The 19398-nt window shown below is 37.5% G+C and overlaps 1 protein-coding gene across 2 annotated transcripts in view; it reads right to left on the bottom strand.

Moving 5' to 3' along the window:
• The window catches only part of dlc1 (DLC1 Rho GTPase activating protein), a 132065-nt gene extending 114184 nt beyond the window's left edge, over positions 1-17881 (bottom strand). Inside the window, exons 1-2 of one of the 2 annotated variants that reach the window (XM_065254489.2) lie at positions 17118-17881; positions 14516-16097 (exon numbers count right to left, since the gene is read on the bottom strand). In XM_065254489.2, coding sequence (XP_065110561.1) covers positions 14516-16024 — 1509 coding nt within the window. In that variant the 5' untranslated portion in view covers positions 16025-16097; positions 17118-17881. Of the gene's footprint in view, positions 1-14515; positions 17090-17117 lie in introns of those variants that run through there. The other variant, XM_065254490.2, reaches the window with a different exon arrangement.
• Between the last annotated feature and the right edge of the window lie 1517 nt (positions 17882-19398).

A 19398-nucleotide genomic window follows, 5' to 3' on the forward strand; every position in this document is an offset into this window, starting at 1 on the left:
CGGTAAAGCTGATCTGTCTTTTATAAATCTGATAAAACTAAAGACTCTTTGGCGATATGAAGGATGTAATACTACTCTATAGGTACTCCAGATTAATATCAGATACGCAGAAACAGCTTGTTTTATGGTAGCTTTAAATAAAACAATGGAGTGACCTCCAGAGCCATTACTATTTAGGCTGTTCATGTTTGAATAACCTGTAGCTCATCTGGAATGACAGTATACAAACACCAGGGTCATGGGTTAGATTTCCAGGAAACACATAAAAGATTCTTTGCATTGAATGCTAAAAGCAATGGTATTTATAAAAGATGTCACTAAAAAAATTGTTTGCAAAATTTCCCAGTTATTCAAAGAATAAACACACATGCAAACACCTAATATAGCATTAATGCACTTTTAAATCGGGTACAGAGAGACTCTCCTATCTTTATCTCCTTTTTGTTTTTTGTTCCATTTCAGGAGTTACACTGACCTCAGGTGGTGTTCTGTTAGTAAGACAATACAGCTGTGCAGATGTGAAGGTGATGTGAGGTTTAAAATATAAGACAAATTAAAAAGAAATACTGTTATATGTGAGGGTGATGTGAGATTTAACATATAAAAGGGGAAAAATACAGTTTATTAAGCTCTTAAGATACAGTACAAATTTACTGTAGATACTATATGTCTATATGAACCATTTTCATTTCACATACATCATTTGCCATGCAATACGGTGATCTTTCCTTGACATTTCCATTTAGCATCTGAATGTGTTTAAATCAGTTAAAGTATAAAGTGTGAAAATAACTATAAAAAGTGCATATTTATCTTAATGTAAATTCGATGCAATTATCTACAGCACGTGGGTAAATAAATTGACAGAATTTTACAAAGAAGATATAGACAAACAAACAAACAAAGTTAATAATAATTTAAGATACTGCTTACTATAACACTAAAAGCATTTTTGGATGAGTTATTGGATGAGTTGCATAAGTTGGATACTTGCATGAGGGTGCGTGCACACCAAAGCTTTTTTACGCGGCTGAAACGCCTGGCGGACACCGACTGCCAGCTTTCTTCAGCTGAGCACTTTGGTTGCAGTGATACTTCTGCTTTGTTTTATGCGCCGGTTGATGGTTGAGATATTTGTCCCGCCTCTCTTCCACTATAATTGGATGGCCGTATAAGAGCTGACATTGACGAGCTGAGCTTTCATCCGAAGTTGAATATTTTTCAACTCTCGGCGGTCAACGCTGAGCCGACTGGCTTTTTGAAAAACGCCACACTTACATTGGAAACATACGCTGGCCGCCGGCATAAAAGCTTTGGTGTGCATGCCCACTAAGTCTGTTTATATAGTCTTTTCATTAAATTGTGATGTAATATTATGTGTGTCATTTAACAAATGAGCAAATACACTACGGTATGCATCTGTTTTTACAGAAGAGGTGTGGGTAGTAGTTTGGCAGGAAAAATGTTTATGTTTTCCTAACAAGGCCTCAGAGGATATTGATTGGAATAAAAATATCAAAAGAAGTACTAGCATAATGGCGTGTTTGTGTAAGCACGCGCACCTTGATCTCTAAATATTTTACTAATGTCTTGTGACTGCCTCCCCATTTAGTTTTCATTTAGCATTGAATGAACCTGTCAGTGTGAGGACTTTGCTGTTGAATTTGCCGAGGTGAGACAAATTCTGTTAGGCTATGTAGTGAAAGTCAGTTGTATACATGCCTAAGCTTTTCCATGACCAAACACATACTCGGAAGCAATTATAAACACACAACATAAAGCCCTCTTTATTCACTATCACTATTCTTTTTTGTATAAAGTGAATAAACCACATTTAAATTGATAACAGCATATCTATTGACAACAGCCAGAGCAAATATTCTGTATTCTTGTTTTTTAAATATTCCTGTCTTTGTGTCTTTTAGTGTTTTGGGGTCACATTCCTAAAGCCCTCTTCCTGTTTTGACATGACAGAATTCCCACACTGAATCCTCCTTCTCTCTTCCTCTTTCCCAGCCATCTCAGGGGAATGTGCTTATGACCAACTCAAATCCGTCCTCAGTGACCCTTCAGATCTTCCCTTAAGACCTCAATGTCTAAAATTAGTGTGTCCAGCAAAGTGACACATCACCGGTTAACCAGCCAGGCGCTAATATAAAGTGGATGCTGTCAGTGCCAGAACTTTACAGCATAATCCTTTAGCTAGACAGGCTTACAGCAGAGAGAGCAGAGAAATACAAGTGGACGCACGATAAGACTCCTGAAAGATGCTATGTCACAGTTTCAGCCCTTTCTTGAACTCTTACTGTAATGAAATTTTGTTCAGTATGGGGGAAGTGCACTCGGTTGGTTCAAGTCCAAATTCAAGTGGATTTCAGAAGACTTTGAATAGAATATAAGATTAAAGTTGAGATTAATGTAGACCATGAGATGAAAGTTTTAGCATTGTTATATTTAAGTGTAACGGTATGGGAATAAAGTCTTTAAATTGGGAGATTAACTTTGTAATATTGCATACAGTAAATAATGTAAAAATATTTCACAACTCCATGTTTCATTGGAAGAATTACATCAATGCCTTGAACAAAGCTGTGTATTACAAGACTCTTTAAACTGTTTAAACATACATATCTTGCATGATTCTTCTGCACATTTTTTAAACTTACTTATTTACTAAATTATAGAGGGAAAACTAAAATCTAAAACTAAATGTGAACTACTTGTGAAAAACTGCTTGCCCCCTAAACCTAACAACTGGTTGGGTCACCCTTAGCAGCAACAACTGCAATCAAGCATTTGCGAAAACTTGCAATGAGTCTGTTACAGCGCTGTGGATGAATTTTGACCCACTCATCTTTGCAAAATTGTTGTAATTCAGCCACATTGGAGGGTTTTCGAGCATTAACCACCTTTTTATATAGGATTGAGGTCATGTCTTTGACTAGGCCACTCTAAAGTCTTAATTTAGTTTTTCATCAGCCATTCAGGTGTGGACTTGCTAGTGTGTTTTGAATCATTGTCCTGCTGCAGATCCCAAGTTTGCTTCAGTTTGAGGTCACAAACAGATGGCCGGACATTGTCCTTCAGGATTTTTTGGTAGACCGCTAAATTCTTGGTTCCATTTATCACAGCCATGTCCTGAAGCAGAAAAACAGCCCCAGACCATCACACTACCACCACTATATTTTACTACTGGTATGATGTTTTTTTTCTGAAATGTGGTGTTACTTTTACGCCAGACGTAATGGGACACACACCTTTCAAAAAGTTCAACTTTTGTCTCGTCAGTCCCGTCGAGTATTTTCCCAAAAGTCCTGGGGATCATCAAGATGTTTTTTGGCAAAAGTGAGATGAGCCTTTATGTTCTTTTTGCTCAGCAGCGGTTTTCGTCTTGGAACTCTGCCATGCAGGCCATTTCTGCCCAGTCTCTTTCTTATGGTGGAGTCATATGCACTAACCTTAAGTGAGACAAGTGAGGCATGCAGTTCTTTGAATGTTGTTGTGGGGTCTTTAGTGACCTCTGGGATGAGTCATTGCTGCACTCTTGAGGTAATTTTGGTCGGCCGGCCACACCTGGGAAGGTTCACCACTGTTTTCGCCATTTGTGGATAATGGCTCCTAATTTGGTTCACTGAAGTCCCAAAGCTTTATAAATAGCTTTATAACCTTTTTCCAGACTTATAGATCTCAATTACCTTCTTTCTCATTTGTTTCTGAATTTCTTTGGATCTCAAAATAATGTGTAGTTTTAGAGGATCTTTTGGTCTACCTAACTTTTCAGGCAGGTCCTATTTATGTGATTTCTTGATTGCAAACAGGTGTGGCAGTAATCAGGCCTGGGTGTGGCTAGAGAAACTGAACACAGTTATGTTTAAATGGAGGGTTCACTTCATAATAAAAACCTTAATTTAAAAACTGCATGTTTTGTTTGTGTTATCTTTGATTGTAACTTATATTTGTTTGATGATCTGAAACATTAAAGTGTGACAAACATGCAACTTATATTTGTTTGATGATCTGAAACATTAAAATGTGACAAACATGCAAAAAATAAAAAATAATCATGAAGGGGCCAACACTTGTTTAGCTATCCTTAAGTTGTCCAGAGACAGAGTGCGTTATGGGAAAGCAGGTGAGGTGAGCTTAAAGGAATAGTCTACCCTTTTTGCCATATTAAAATATGTTATTACCTCAACCTAGACGAATTAATACATACCTATCTTTTTTCAATGCGTGCATTGTACAGCGCGTTGTGAATGTGTTAGCATTTAGCCTAGCCACATTAATTCCTATGGTACCAAAAAAGTTTTATTTTGTGGCACCAAACTTACTGGTATAACTCCTCATGTAACAGTCTTTAAATAGGGAAAACACGGAAGTGTTTGGTGGATTCCCTGTTTGGTACCATAGGAATGAATGGGGCTAGGCTAAATGCTAACACATTCACGACACGCTGTACAGTGCACGCATTGAAAAAAGATAGATACGTATTAATTCGTCTAAGTTGAGGTAATAACATTGTTTAATATTGCAAAAGGGTCGACTATTCCTTTAACATACCCTTGTATAGAATATTATTAAATAAAATCAGTCACAGAGCTTCATTGTTCAAAGACACACAAATGTATTGTTTCTGCATTACCTCATCAGCTCTATAAAAAGGATTCTACCAAGTAAAAAGCTGAACTTTAGAGATGCAGGAATCGATCCCATCTCACATGCTTTCACTAATAATGATAATAACAACAATGATGTTGAAGTACCTAACCCTAGCAGTAAGCTTAAACGTCACATTAACTGTAAATTTATTCCTCAAATCTGTCCATGGGCCAAAAATGATGTTGACCCAACACCGCTTACTTGGCAAGAAACAGGAAGGCCAATACAGAACCATTACATGTATATATAAATGGTACTATGAGATTTGTTTGGTATCAAGTGGAGAATTTAGATAAACTTCCTACTTCAGGATCACTCTTCCCCAAACATACACCCATACACTTTAAAATCCACTAAGGCTGCTCTGATCATGCTTTGACAGGAGTTCAGCTCCATACACAGTAAAAGCAGCAGATGAGGAGCTTCACAAGAAACTATCCCACACATTGTCTAAATTATGCTATATCATAGACTTGTTTTTGTCTATTGCTTTTACATATAGCCAATTATGATCAACCTCCATACTCTGGTTAGCAGAACCTTTTCATGAATACTTGAATTCAGAATTCAGCTGCTCGAATCATTAGCAGAACTCCCCTAGCTGAACATATCACACCTATACTACAAGACTTGCACTGGCTTCCGGTAAAATATCGTATTCAGTTTAAAATTCTTCTTTTTACGTATAAAGCACTTAATAACCTTGCTCCGACATACTTATCTGACCTTCTTCATATTTATACACCTTCACGGACTCTAAGATCATCATCGTCACTTACACTCGCTCTCCCTAGAACTCGCACTACTTCTATGGGGTCCCGGGCTTTTAGTCATGCAGCTCCTTACCTTTGGAACTTGCTGCCACAGGATGTGCAAAACAGTGGTAGTCTCCTTGTTTTTAAATCTCGCCTTAAGACCCATCTTTTCCGGGTGGCTTTTATGTGATTTTTTTTTTTTTAGGTTTTAATATTGTTTTTAGGGTTTTTTTGACATTGACATTGTGTATATCATTACTAATGCCTGTTTTACTGTGTTGTAAGGTGTCCTTGAGTGTCATGTAAGGCGCCTAAAAATAACATTTATTATTATTATTATTATTATTACTTCACAGGAAAATGTTGAATGCTCTGCCTTTGTATGTATAAAAAAAGACTGCCCTCCCAAAATAAAAAAAAACACCCCATAGGTTGTTTGTGAAGCATCTTATTACGAATTACGTTTATGTTTCTCATAAACATAATTAAGAAACATTTCATTCTCTGCATCTTTAAATGTTGAAATGGTTTCATAGAGATGTTTTCGAGCACCTAACCTCACCCCTACTCCCAACCACTTTTAATTGCATGTTGTTTAACTCTTTCCCCGCCATTGACGAGTTATCTCGTTATCTAGTCAATTAAGATTAAACATTTTAAAGGAAAAAAACATGTTCCTGATGAGTTTTATGCTTATCTGTAATACCGCGATTATCCACTAGATGACAATTTATAAAAAATTATTGAAGCAAAACATTATTTATTAATTTTACACTCTGTGCATGTTTTGAAAATCGTTCTGAATTCGATCTCAAAACAAAAAAGGAACAAAATTCCTTCACAAAAATACAATTATTTCAGCTTTTGCTAAAAAAAATGCTTAGTTTATAAGCAGAGCAAAAAGATAGATAATGAAACGTGTTTTTTCCTGTTTTGTTTGTTTATTGTCTGTTTGAAAGCAGATGGTCTGTTCTTTCCTTTGATATATTTGTATGTTTATATTTTTTTAGAAGAAAATTTTCCTGGAAGGCATTTTGTAAAACTTTGGTGAAAATCACAAAAAAGTTTGGCGGGCTACTTAAAAAAAAAAAAAAAAAATGGGTGAAAAGTACTATTTATTGCATAGATTGACCAAACAAACAACAGAATAAAAGTATTACAAACAACTCATGTTGCAAACCTTGTGAGCTAAAGCAATAAGAACACATTATATAAAGAACTCATTCATATCTCCGCAAAAGAGGATTTTGCCAGATTTAGCTCACCTTTGAGTACATCAGTGTGCCCAAAAAGTTGGTACATACATGCAAGGTCATGTATGAAAAGAAACCCATGGGCTATGTCAAGCCACATGTCCTGTATTTATGAAGTTGCCGGCACACATTTCTAATCTTGTTCTGGTGGTTGTTCCTTTAATAAAGCTTTTCGCAACATAATAGAATTCTGAACTCTCTGCCAAGTTTTAAGTTCCCACTTGAATCATTTATTGGGATTTATTACAATTTAAAATAAACTGGGGGGAGAGGGTGTACACAAGGGTCTCCAGCGGGCAATTTGACCTCTTTTACAGAGTTTAAAGTATAGATGAAGCCATTCTCCGTTTTAGCTGAATCAGCTCAAGGGAAACGGAATGTGTTGAAATGCACCTAACCTTGCACCTTGTTTTACATGCAGGACAAAAATACCACTACATCCAAACCCTGACGATTGGGAAACACCCACAATACAAAACTCCAGCTATCTAAGCTTTGTTGATAAGGAGAGAACTGGGATATTTCCACATCTTTGTAAGCAGAACACTGAACATCTGGCCTACAGTACATCTGTTGTTTTGACACAAGAGGTCAAGGTTTTGCTGGTTAGTGTGCCCTAGTTAGCCCCTGCTGCTATGCTGTAGCTACAGTATGAACAGTAACAGTAATGAACAGCCAAAATCAATAAATATTTTATGTTCTTGGATAAAAACGGTGTGTAAATAGTCCTCATAGTCATTTCTCTAAAGAGTTTCATTGAAAAGTTGCTTTAGGAAAGATCAACAGTATATATCATTTAGTTTATTATGAGACTTTTCATTATTAATATATGTATTATCATAATTATTGCACCTTTACTCAATATAATTATCCTTTCTATTACCTTAATTAACTTTAAAACCTAGTGTGAGAGCAACATATGGTCTACATCAGAAACATATTCACATAACAGATGTACAGTACATATGTGTGATGTTCAGTATGCGTGTAAAACAGATGTTGGTATCTATGAAAACTAACAACACAGAATTAAGGCCTTACTGTAAAGCACACACATGTAATGGAGATTAAATCTGTAGCACGCGTCATTGGCCTAGAATCACGGCGCCAACAAAGTCTTAAAAGTCTTTAAAGTTGGGTTTCGTCAAACATGGCTCCAGGGCGGTTTTGGAAAGAGATTAGATGTACAGTATGGTACAGATATGCTACGTTAGGCTGTGAACATTATCGCTATTATAACAGTGATAAAAAACCCTTTCTAAATGAATTATCTAAATGTAAAAGCTGAAGTAATTCAATTTTAAAATATCTCATCCTCAGCATTTACATTTATGCAGTTTTGGGAGTACTTCGACTCGCCTGAAAAATCCGCTCCCCTTCTCCCTCTCATAATGGGAGAGGGAGAGTGTTACTGCGCCGAGTCGAAGTACTCCCAAAAGTGCTATTCCGCCATACAATATAGTTACCCTTTTAAATCCGCTTAGAAAAGCGCTACGTTTTATTTTGTACCACCAAACTTGCTCGTATAACTACTCATCTTAAATAGGAAAAACATTGATGTGTTTGGTCACTTCTAACTTTATCTCTGTTTGATACCATTGAATGAATGGGGCTAAGCTAAATGCTATTGAAGTGTCGCAGCGCGCCCCAGCGCTTACGTGCACGCACTAAGATGATAAAGGTATGTTTCAACTCTTCTTAGTAAAGTTAATAACATAGTTTAATATTGAAAATGAGTAGACTATTCCTTTAACACTATGCTCTACACCAGGGGTCACCAATCCTGCTCATGTACAGAGCTCTAAGGCCAATCCCAATTCTACCCCTTCCCCTTTCCCCTTTGTTTTGCACGTTCACGTGAAGTGGTAGGGGTGTCTCAATTCTCTTTTGGCTGGAGGGGAAGGGGGAAGGGCCAGGTAGCTCTTCAAACGAAGATTTTTCGGCACCACACTTCAGACGAAGGGGTATGATTAATTTCCAATATGGCCCATAAATGTAAGTATTTTTTGACATTAAAAAGTATTTTAATAACAAATAATCACTTGTTTTATGTAGGGATGCACCAATACCGATACTGGTATCGGGTATCCGCCTCGATACCACAAGTACTCGTACTCGTTAAAAGTCCCCCGATACCTGGAATCGATACCACGGTCTGAGAAATGTCTATGTTTGAGAGGCGTGTTAGGGGTTAATGCCTCTTGAGTTGTCCAAAGAGGCAGAGTTTACAACAAACTGGAAAAGTAGTCCTTTGTTTTTTTTTTGTTCAATTATATGACTAAAGCTGTTACCTGTAAATTTAAATCATGTTTTTTTATTAAGTACTCCGTATCGGCAAGTACTGAAATGCAAGTACTCGTACTCGTATTCCAAAAAAGTGGTATCGGTGCATCCCTAGTTTTATGTTGCCTTTAATCTTGTTTTCATGTATATAGTGTTCTCCGAAAAAAAGATTTTTGAAAAATCGCTATGAAAAAAGTAAAGTTTGACTTTGTGTTAGTTCCACAACATATTTTTTTTTTATATTTTACTGTATTATTACATTTTATTGTATTATTACATTGACGCATTTATGATGTAGGATCTAGCAACGACTTATGATGACGTGTAACAGTCTAGTAGTGGTGTCCCATTGCTTAGGGGAATATTTTCAGGCAGGGGTATAAAATAGAATTGGGATTGGGCCTTAATATTCATCTATGCCTAGGTAAATACAGATTTACATTCTACGGCACCTTTAATAAATATTAGTTGACAACAATTTTTACACAACTTTTTTGAGTTAACTAATATTTTTAAGTTGAATTAATTTCAAAATTTTAAAGGGGACATATCATGAAAATATGTATATTTTCATGTTTAAGTGCTATAATTGGGTCCCCAGTGCTTCTATCAACCTAGAAAATGTAAAAAAAACATCCCAGTAACTTAGTTTTGGTAAACCATTCTCAGCACACATGTGAAAAAAATGGTAATTGAAATTTGGCTCCCCTTGTGATGTCAGAAGGGCATAATACCACCCCTTAATTTGCACTATCCAACCACAGCACTGCCATTTAGTGCAGAGATCAGCTCATTTGCATTTAAAAAAACACACCCAAAAACGGCACAATTTTGCTCACACCTACAAAGTGTCAATTTTAACATGCTATAATAAATTATCTATACGGTATTTTGAGCTAAAACTTCACATATGTACTCTTGGGACACGAGAGATTTATTGACATCTTAAAGAGATTTATTGACATTTTAAAAATGTTTTGTGAAATGTCCCCTTAAAAGCAACTAGGTAACATACTTTTTTAAGTTAAACCAACAAATCTTTTTTACAGTGTACCAACTAAGCTTCAGAAACTCAATGTTAATATGCAAAGGCAACTATGAGTAATTTATAGGCTTACTATTTTGAACATTTTCTCTATAAAATTGTATGTTATTTTTCAAAATAATGTGTCAATTTCTGTCGCATTTGTGCTTAAATATATGCTTTTAACCTTACACACACACACGCATGCACACACACACATAGAAAAAGTGATCTCAGACAGTTGCTCAATATAGGGAGTGATTTTTGAAACAGTCCCTGTGTTAGCGCCACTTAAACAGTTCCAAGAATCTCAAATCCACCATGAAGCCCAGATTCATACTTCACCTCCCTGATATATCCCCAGACTGACACAATCCAGCACATGCAGTGTGCGTGAGTGTACTGTACAGGTTTGGCTATGTTTGTGGGTCCTGAATTGAAAATGTCCTCAAATCAAATAAGTCAAATTCAAATAACGAATCATGTGGAAAACCAGCTTCACTATTTGAAATCAACCAAATCATCTTTTAAATCTAGCATCTTAGAAAAAGTACAAAATCTGTCAATGGGATGATACCCTTTAAAACATTTCCTAATTTGTACCATTTAGGTTCAGATAAGTATATATTTGGTACAAATTAGAACCTTTGAGGTACTAATGTACTTTTTAGATACACGCTTTTGTAGCTTTTTTCTGAGAGTGTATGGAAGTTAAGTTCATAAGATTTTCCTTCAGATTTTTTAAAACCATTCAGTCATCATTTTTTTATATACTCTCCCACACTATATGATTCCCATTTCTCACTAAACCCATCAACTCCTAATAGCTCATGTATCCATTAACAGTAGAATAGAGTCGGTCAGGCCCTTAAATGGCTTGCATTCACTCTACTGCTCCGCAACAAACACAAATCCCCTCAAGAACGCAAGTCACCAGCCCAGGACTTCAGCCTCACAAATAAATGACAATTACACAGCATGGCGTGTTGTGTTTGGGCCGAATCCTGCCTAATGGATCCCGCTATATAAATAATGACTGTGTTTTGGATGACGCCTCCAGGGTCTTGTGGAATAGGGCAGGATGAATAAACAGAAAAGGCTATGAGAGACTCTACTCAAGAGATTGAAGTTGGCTAGGCGGGTCGATGTCAATCACCCAGGCAAACATGTACACACATAAATGCAGAAATTTTAAAATACATATGCGCATAACACACATCTAACGTACTGCAGAGATGCCCACACACACACAAACTCTATTAGTGCCATTTTAGGTCTTTTATGACGTTAGTTTTTCTTGGACCGAAAAGCATTCCACAAATGCCCATGGCCAGAGATGTAAGCTGCTGTGATGTCATTGCTTTCAAAAGGGCGTGGCAGCGAGCTGGCATAATGATTTAGGATGTGGTGTTTAAAAAGCATGGCGCTCTATAAATGCCCTTAATCAAAACTGTGTATACAAGCAAGCACAAACATGGACCAGAAAGAAAGGTAAGTGTCTGCAGAAAGAACATGCTGGAATTTGTCTATTAGCAATTTCTTTTTATACAAGCAGAATAGGGCGTGTATGTGTTTGTGTGTGTATTAGTTTGTTTGAGATTGGATAAAATAAAGCCAGTGGCATACCAGCCACTCATGAGAAGTTCTTTTGGGTGAGCACTGAGAAGTATGCTTAAGATATTTCCTTCAAGACAACTTGATAAACGCATCAAGTTAAGACTTTTGAGCAGTTGCTAGGTGGTAACTTAAAGGGATACTTCAGTCAAATATGAAAATGATCCGATGATTTTAATTTCAAACTTTATAAACTATTATTACAAGCATGAATCGCATGAGTTCAATATGGCGTCAATAGCAAAAGCTAGTTATTATACTTTATACATTTTAAATATTTTTATTTCAAAATCGCATAGATTAAACACAGAAGACCTTTTTTTTAGGTTACTTTGGTAAGGGATGGATGCTCTTTTTGGGAATTATTGTCAGAAATTGTTCCCTGATCCTTGTTTTCTACCATTAAAATATGGATGCACCGAAATGAAAATTCTTGGCCGAAACTGAAAAAGAGGAAACCAAGGCCGAAAACTAAACCGAAACACTGAAAGAAACTATTATGACAATTATTAGTACAATTGCATTTATGGCTATCACTGTGTACTAACTTTACTAGGGTTGTGACGGATCAGAAACTCACAGTTCAGATCACATTAAAGTTTTTGAGGCACGGATTGGATTATTTTTCGGATCAGCAAAAAGGGGGTGGGAAAATCTAATAATAAATAAAGAAACGTGCAGGTCGCGGTTTCTGTTTGCGTCATCACAACATTTCGTCCGTATTGTTTCGGTGAGAAAAGTCTTTTTTTCTGTGGCTGAATATTCGGTGCATCCCTGCATTAAAAGTTTGGAAGAGCAAGGACATTTACTAAAATAACTCCAAATGTGCTTGATATTTGGCTGGATTATCCCTAAATTATCATGGTGGGGTTTTTTTTTGGATCTTAATGTGACCTGGAACCCTCCTTCAATTCATTTTTTAAAATCTATTTATCATCTGCCAGGCAAGTCATGAGGCTGATAATATACAAAAGTTAGAGTACTACTCTGCATTCATTCAGGTAACATTCATGTCAATGGCACATACCCTAAAATCAATACTTATTTTATGAACACCTGCTGGAGCTCTGGCTTAGTGGTGAAAGCACATTCACCTGACATATTTAGGTGTTTAGCTCATGTGGGGGATAAAGATTTAAAACCAACATGTGTAATCACCTCAACCCATCTCCATTCTTTCTGCCCTTATTAACTAAGTCTCATTTATAAAAAGTTGAAGAGACTATAATGTGTAATATAAAACTAATTGAAATCTTGTGATACAGGAAGCATGACCCTTTATTTCTATATTTCGACTTTCTAGTATGTAAAATTACTTTGTTATGGACAATTTATTTGGAAATCCCCACAGAATTCCCACTGCTGACTTAAGAGTTTAATAGGCATAACAAATTACACAGAAACATTCTTGTTTGGAAAATAATTTCTTCACAAACTACTGTATGGGGCGGTTTCCCGGAAAGGGATTAGTCCTACACTAAAATAAATGTAAGAGCTGCCCAAACTGAAACTTCTTGCACCGACATATCTTAAAGGTCCCACTCTTTCTGTGTTTTTGAAGCTTTGATCGTGTTTAAAGAGCGCAATATAATATGTTCATGTTTCACGTGTAAAAAAAGTATTTTTCACACAATTTACTTATCTCTATAGCACTATTTTCACCGTCCTAAAAATGGCTGATGTCTTCCTTGTTCTATGAAGTCTCTCCTTCAGAAATACGTAACAAGTTCTGATTGTGTAGTAGGGTTGTTGCGGTGACAGAATTTTCCCACCGGTTAATCAGCGCGTGACAAACACAGTGTTACCGGTTTCACCGGGTGGGAGGGGCTTATAAATGGACAGAAGTGCGCATTTTACTTTCACTTTTGAATTAGATGCAACTGTTGTTTAAATCCAGCGCTTGCGTACGCTGCGTTAAATCGCGTATGAATTTGCGTGTAAATGCGAGTGCAACTGCTGGTTTAAGTGCTTGAGTCAATGTGCGCAGGTACTTCTGACAGAAACCCGCCAGTCCCAAGCAGAGTAACCGGCTATTCCTCCATAAAGCGCAGCTTGAATTATGGGTTTATTATTATTCTTAATGAAAAACACAACAACAAAATGATCTCGCCTACATTAAACATCATATATGCATCTTATAACAAAAACGAGTAAGCACCCGGCTTCTGCCATCGTCTGCTTGCTGCAGTCTGAGGAATTAATGAAATCTGACACCCGCAGCCGCTGCTCTGTGATGACGCGCGTTCAGCTCCGCAAGATTCAGACAGCAGACACATACAGTTGTAAGTGTTTGCTCTCTCTAACGAAACTAAATGATTTAATTACAAGAAAATATCAAAACAACGGTGAAAGACGGTGTCGCGGTGGGCAAGTGATCTAACCGGTGAGAGGCTGAAGCACCGGTAATCACCGTTTCACCGACTATCGCAACAAGCCTATTGTGTAGTTTGTTTAGTGTGTTGTGATTTGACAGCAGCTTAGCTTAGCCGGAGCTATTTGACGAATTTAGTCCAAAACTCTTATATTGACGTCATTCAACCAGGAAGTAGAGGGCTGTAGTCCAAACCAGCCGTTCGCTGTAGGCGAATTCTGTTAAAGAAAATATATCCCTGACACTGAACTTTCAGCTTTATCATTTTGCAGGTATTATTTATGCTCTAAGAGCAACATTACACACTAACTACAGTTTGAGAAATGGGATCAGGAAGAACGTGATTTTTACGTAAACGTGATTTTTTTAAGCAGTAATGTTTTTAGTAAGGCATGTTTGTTAACTAGTTATATTTCCTAATTAAACTAAGGCTTAGTCCTGACTTAAGCTAATCCCTGTTCGGGAAACCACCCCTACGTAACCTATTCACTTAATCTTTTTAGTATCTTCATTTTAAATCAATCAGAACAATGTTCATTGAAACATATAACCTTACCTTTCTTGAACGAAGTTTGACATGGGAACATTCAGCTTTTGATGCAATCTCAGGATCTTTAGCTGAATTTGGTTTTGTTTGTTGTTCTCCATGTTGACATTCTCCTCTCTTTGTGTCAGACTCTGTCTTGATCCCATCACTACTAGCAAGAGTTTCATTTATCATTCGGTATTCTGCAGTTTTGGAGACAGGTTCCATTTGTCTTGAGCTTTGATCATCAACAGATAAAGTTTCATACTGGTTTGCCAAATGCTCACCATTACTATGACCTTCCAACTCGCCACATGTTAGACATCCTGGCATTTCCGCTGTAACAAGAGCAGTAACATCATCTCCAGAATCTGGTGTAGACCCCTCGTGAATGGTTTGAAGTTTTGAGGAGCAGTCATGCCACATTTCCATTTCCATGTAAATTTTTCCATCTGACTCATCGGGAGAAGTTAAACTACCATCCTTAAATCTCTTTTGACCTGAACCCTCAAACAGACCATCACCCTGGTCCTGATTATCTTGTATATGCTGCATTATAGCAAGATGTTTGCACACCAAGGTTTCTTCATTAGTATCTGAGCTTTTTTCTGGAATGTGTGAATCGGCCATTTGAAGGGTTAATGGTAAATTTACAGTAGCAAAGTTTGTGACCATGGTTTGGTCTGGGTTTGGGCATTTATCTTTGCCACTCGTTACTATTTCCAAATTATTTTCACAAAATTGTCCTTGCACAATATTCTGTAAATCAGACGTGGGACGTTGACTAATTATGTCTGTCATTGAGCTTGTAACAGTCATATGATCACATAATAACTTTTGTCTTTCCGCAGTGACGTTTACCATCAATTCTGCATTTTCAAGTAATTCCATACAAGTTTCACTTTTTGGAGAAGTTTGTTCCGAACAATCCACTTGGACTGAGTTGTTAAAGAAGCTATTGCTCTTAGTCTTTGACACATTTGATAAATCACTCGCTTCCCCTATTTGGACCAGTGCTGTGGTCGGAAGTGCAAAAAGTGTCTGTCCTTGGAAAGCAGATACTTTATCCTTGTTTAGCTCCTTAATACAATGATCTTCATCGTGAGATTGCAAATTTCTCAGAGAAAAATGTTTCGATTCATCTTGATCTGCCACACTGTCTGAAGGTAGCTCGCTATCCCGGTCACTCATATGCCTGGCCATCTCATCTGGTGTGTTGCCAGTACCTCCCTCACGCATCACCGTTTTGTCCTTCAAAAAATGATATGGAGTTCCATCTTCCAAATTACGCATTTTTGTTTTAATCCTTCTCTTACTATATTCCAAGTCATCTGGAAGGAAGGCTAAAGTCTGGTTCTGGTGATGACCACATTCAGGCATTGAGGCACATCTGACCCTACCGTGCCGTCTGAAAGGGTTCTTTCGGTCCCCAAAGACTCCATGGCAGCAGACCAAATCCAGGTCATCATAACTGTACTGTATTCCTGACCGCAGGGTCACGTGGTCCTCCCAGTCCCTCTTACGTATGGCAACAGGCATGGCCAAATTCCTCCGCTATCCCATAGAGCCTTATTACAATGACCAATGGAAAGCATAAAAACAGACAGTGGTCCTGGTATAGCGAGAGAGGGAATAAAAGAAAGTTTTTTATTGCCATACGCTTTTGAGCATTAATGTTATCTTTGCAAGTAAAAAGAAGCTTTAATGCTTAGGAATTCTGTGTTGACATTGAATCTCAAGTGCTCTTAAGTTTGAAGTGTCTGATTTGTGTTCAGTTGAAAAGCATCAATGCATCTCTGACGACTTAATATGATGCCACTAACCTTCTCAACAATTGACTTGCCGCATGAACAAACAATGGGTTGTACAAGATCAACAGGTTATCAACATTAATAGCATTGTAATTACTGTACATTAATGATCATTTACAACACCCACAACATAATTCAAAAAGCAGATTCAAGCTTTCAAACGCAAGCTTTCAAACGCAGCTGCAGAAATGAATCCCTGAAAATCAGACAAATCCCATTTACCCTTACGCCAAAGTTTAAGTCAGCCAAGCATTTCAACAGACCCTCCACCCACTCGAAAGTACAGTAAGACCTCTTTACGTTTCGCACTAAGTCATTCTTCAGTGATTAGCCACCATATGCTGACTTTTCTTTAAAATTACACCAGAAGGAAAGTTCCAAAATGGAAAGAAGAATGCAGTAATAAAAGGCTGCTTGGAAACCACAGAGCGTGGTGAAATAGCGGGAGCTCTTGTCGTCCCCTACGCCTGATAGATCTTCTTGACGTCTAAGTGAAGTAGCGGTTAGTGGCTGATACTGAGAAGAAGGTCCTCTAACATCTGGCCATAAGTTACTCCTTCTGTGGAACATCTGGTCTTGGAGTCCAGCCTGAGAGAGTTTGTTTGTTTTTTATAAAGATGCTAAACTTGTCTTAAATAGAATCCTTAATTCCTGTCATCACGAGAAGCTTCGTGTATATCTGGTAATTTCTGAGAGAGATTATGACCTGATGCGAATGCGTTGTAGCCAAGTAACTAAATGTCTTAATTTGAAACACTAACACTAAGCCTGCAGTGCACAAAACCACGCCACTAACCTGTGGTCAGTCTTAGCATTATTACCTTAAAGCTTTTCCTCTATTCTTCTTCTCTTATGAGTGTGTCAGTGTGTTTGCACCATCCGTCCACGGCGATGGAGCGACCAGTTACCCCCTCTCCCCAGTATGCGGTGAGCTCACCCTCTGACACAGTTGACTCTGTTCTCCAGCCCGCCAGGACATTGTGGTCATGTGTCTTCAGATGTCAAAGCTTTTCTATAGTCCCATGCAATCAGCATCTAATAAAAACAACTGCTGTGTCCAAGAGAATTTAAAGAAAAGTTTTAAAGTAAGAACTAACATAATACGAACATGAATCCATCTGGAAATTTGCACTTCAGCACTCTTCTATGGTACTGTCAAAATAAAACTCCCAAAAGCTGTGAATGAGGAAGCCTCCGTCTTCTCGAATGAAGATCACTGATTGTGGTCAGTTGCTGCTGGATATTTTTCATCTTAGAAGCAACAGGGAGGAGGTGGAGGAAACGCGTGGAGCTTGCAACTGGTCGCCTGTGGTCATCTTGATGGCATTAGAGGACTTTCAATCACGCCGAGCGTTCACGCCAAGAGGGATGACTGTTTCTGTTCATCTCTTTTATTCTGAGTCACAGTTTCTCTTCTCTTCCATCTCTCACTGTAATTCTGTTTATAAAACCATCTTTAACACAACGAATACCACCGATAAATGACAGTCGTGGACTTTTCTCGCTTTTTGCTGTTGTTAGTTGGATTCTTCCTTTAAATCTCCATGTCACATTCTTCCACATTTCCTCTCACTGACATTCACACACACGCATAGAGACACACACACTTTCCACGCCTCTCTGCGTGTATTGCAGTGTGTTAGCTGGGAAAAGCATTCTGGACTTGGTTTTGATTAGAAGCAGACAGGGTGCTGTGTAAAGGTTTGGATCTGAGAGCCAAGTTAGATTGCAGTAATCCTTTGGCACCTTTTTCTGCGGTTATAATGCAACAGCTAAAGAATCCTTACGCAAACATTTTAAATCTTAAAATACTTATGAAAACATATAGTAGATAATGTTTATTGTATAAAATTTTTTTGATTTTTATTTTTTTTCCACACATACCATTATAATAATAACAATAAATCCGAGCCTCAAAAATTTGATTGCTATTAGCCACTTTTTTACACCTTTAAGCAAAGGGCAGAATCAACGTTTTGACAGTAGCTTGCTTGTTCTTGAAAAGCTTCAAAAGAAAACAAGGTATAGTGCATTTCAGTGTGTGAGTAGCCCATTCATTGCCTAATATAGACATGTTGCTTGACAGTCACCCTCTCTTATTTTCTCCCTCACTCTTGCTTTCCGTTGTTTAAAGGGAAAGGATCTGAAACTCATACAAACTTAACAGAAAACCGCCAAGCAGATGTTAGGCAAATAAAATTACATAAAATTATTGTTATTATTGGCACGGTCTATTAAAGGGACAGTTCACCCAAAAATGAAAATAATGTCATTGATGACTTACCCTCATGTCAAACTCGTAAGACCTCAGTTCATTTTCGGAACACAGTTTAAGATGTTTTATAATTCTTGTTGACCCTTCACTGAAAATCTACGTACGGTATACTGTCAATGTCCAGAAAAGTAATAAAAACATAATCAAAGTTGTCCATGTGAAATCAGTGGGTCAGTTAGAATTTGTTAAAGCATCGAAAACACGTTTTGGTCCAAAAATAACAAAAATTACGAATTTGTTCAGCATTGTCTTCTCTTCTGTGTCTGGTGTGAAGCGCATGCGTGAGACTAAAGTCACGTGACTGCAGTGACATGTTTGCGCATGTTTTTTTCAAACTTTCAGCGTGCGTCTCCCTCAGACTGTAAACGAAGCCCGGGAGCACAAAAAACAAACAAAAATAACTGCTGGGGCGCACCAGATAACACGTCATCCGCGTCACTGCAGTCACGTGACTTTAGTCTCGCGCATGAGCTTCATATCAGACGTGGAAGAGTAGACAATGCTGAATAAAGTCGTAATTTATTTATTTTTTGTACCAAAATGTATGTTCGATGCTTTAACACATTCTTACTGACCCACTGATGTCACATGGACTACTTTGATGATGTTTTTATTACCTTTCTGGACATGAACAGTATACCGTACGTAGATTTTCAATGAAGGGACAACAAGCTCTTGGACTAAATATAAAATATCTTAAACTGTGTTCTAAAGATGAACGGAGGTCTTACGAGTTTGGAACGAAATGAGGCTGTCATTAATGACATTATTTTCAGGTTTGGCTGAACTATCCCTTTAAGTGCTTAAATAAGGCCTAAAAGTTTTCT

The sequence above is a fragment of the Paramisgurnus dabryanus genome, chromosome 4 (genome assembly GCF_030506205.2).
Source record: "Paramisgurnus dabryanus chromosome 4, PD_genome_1.1, whole genome shotgun sequence".
NCBI classification, from domain to species: domain Eukaryota; kingdom Metazoa; phylum Chordata; class Actinopteri; order Cypriniformes; family Cobitidae; genus Paramisgurnus; species Paramisgurnus dabryanus.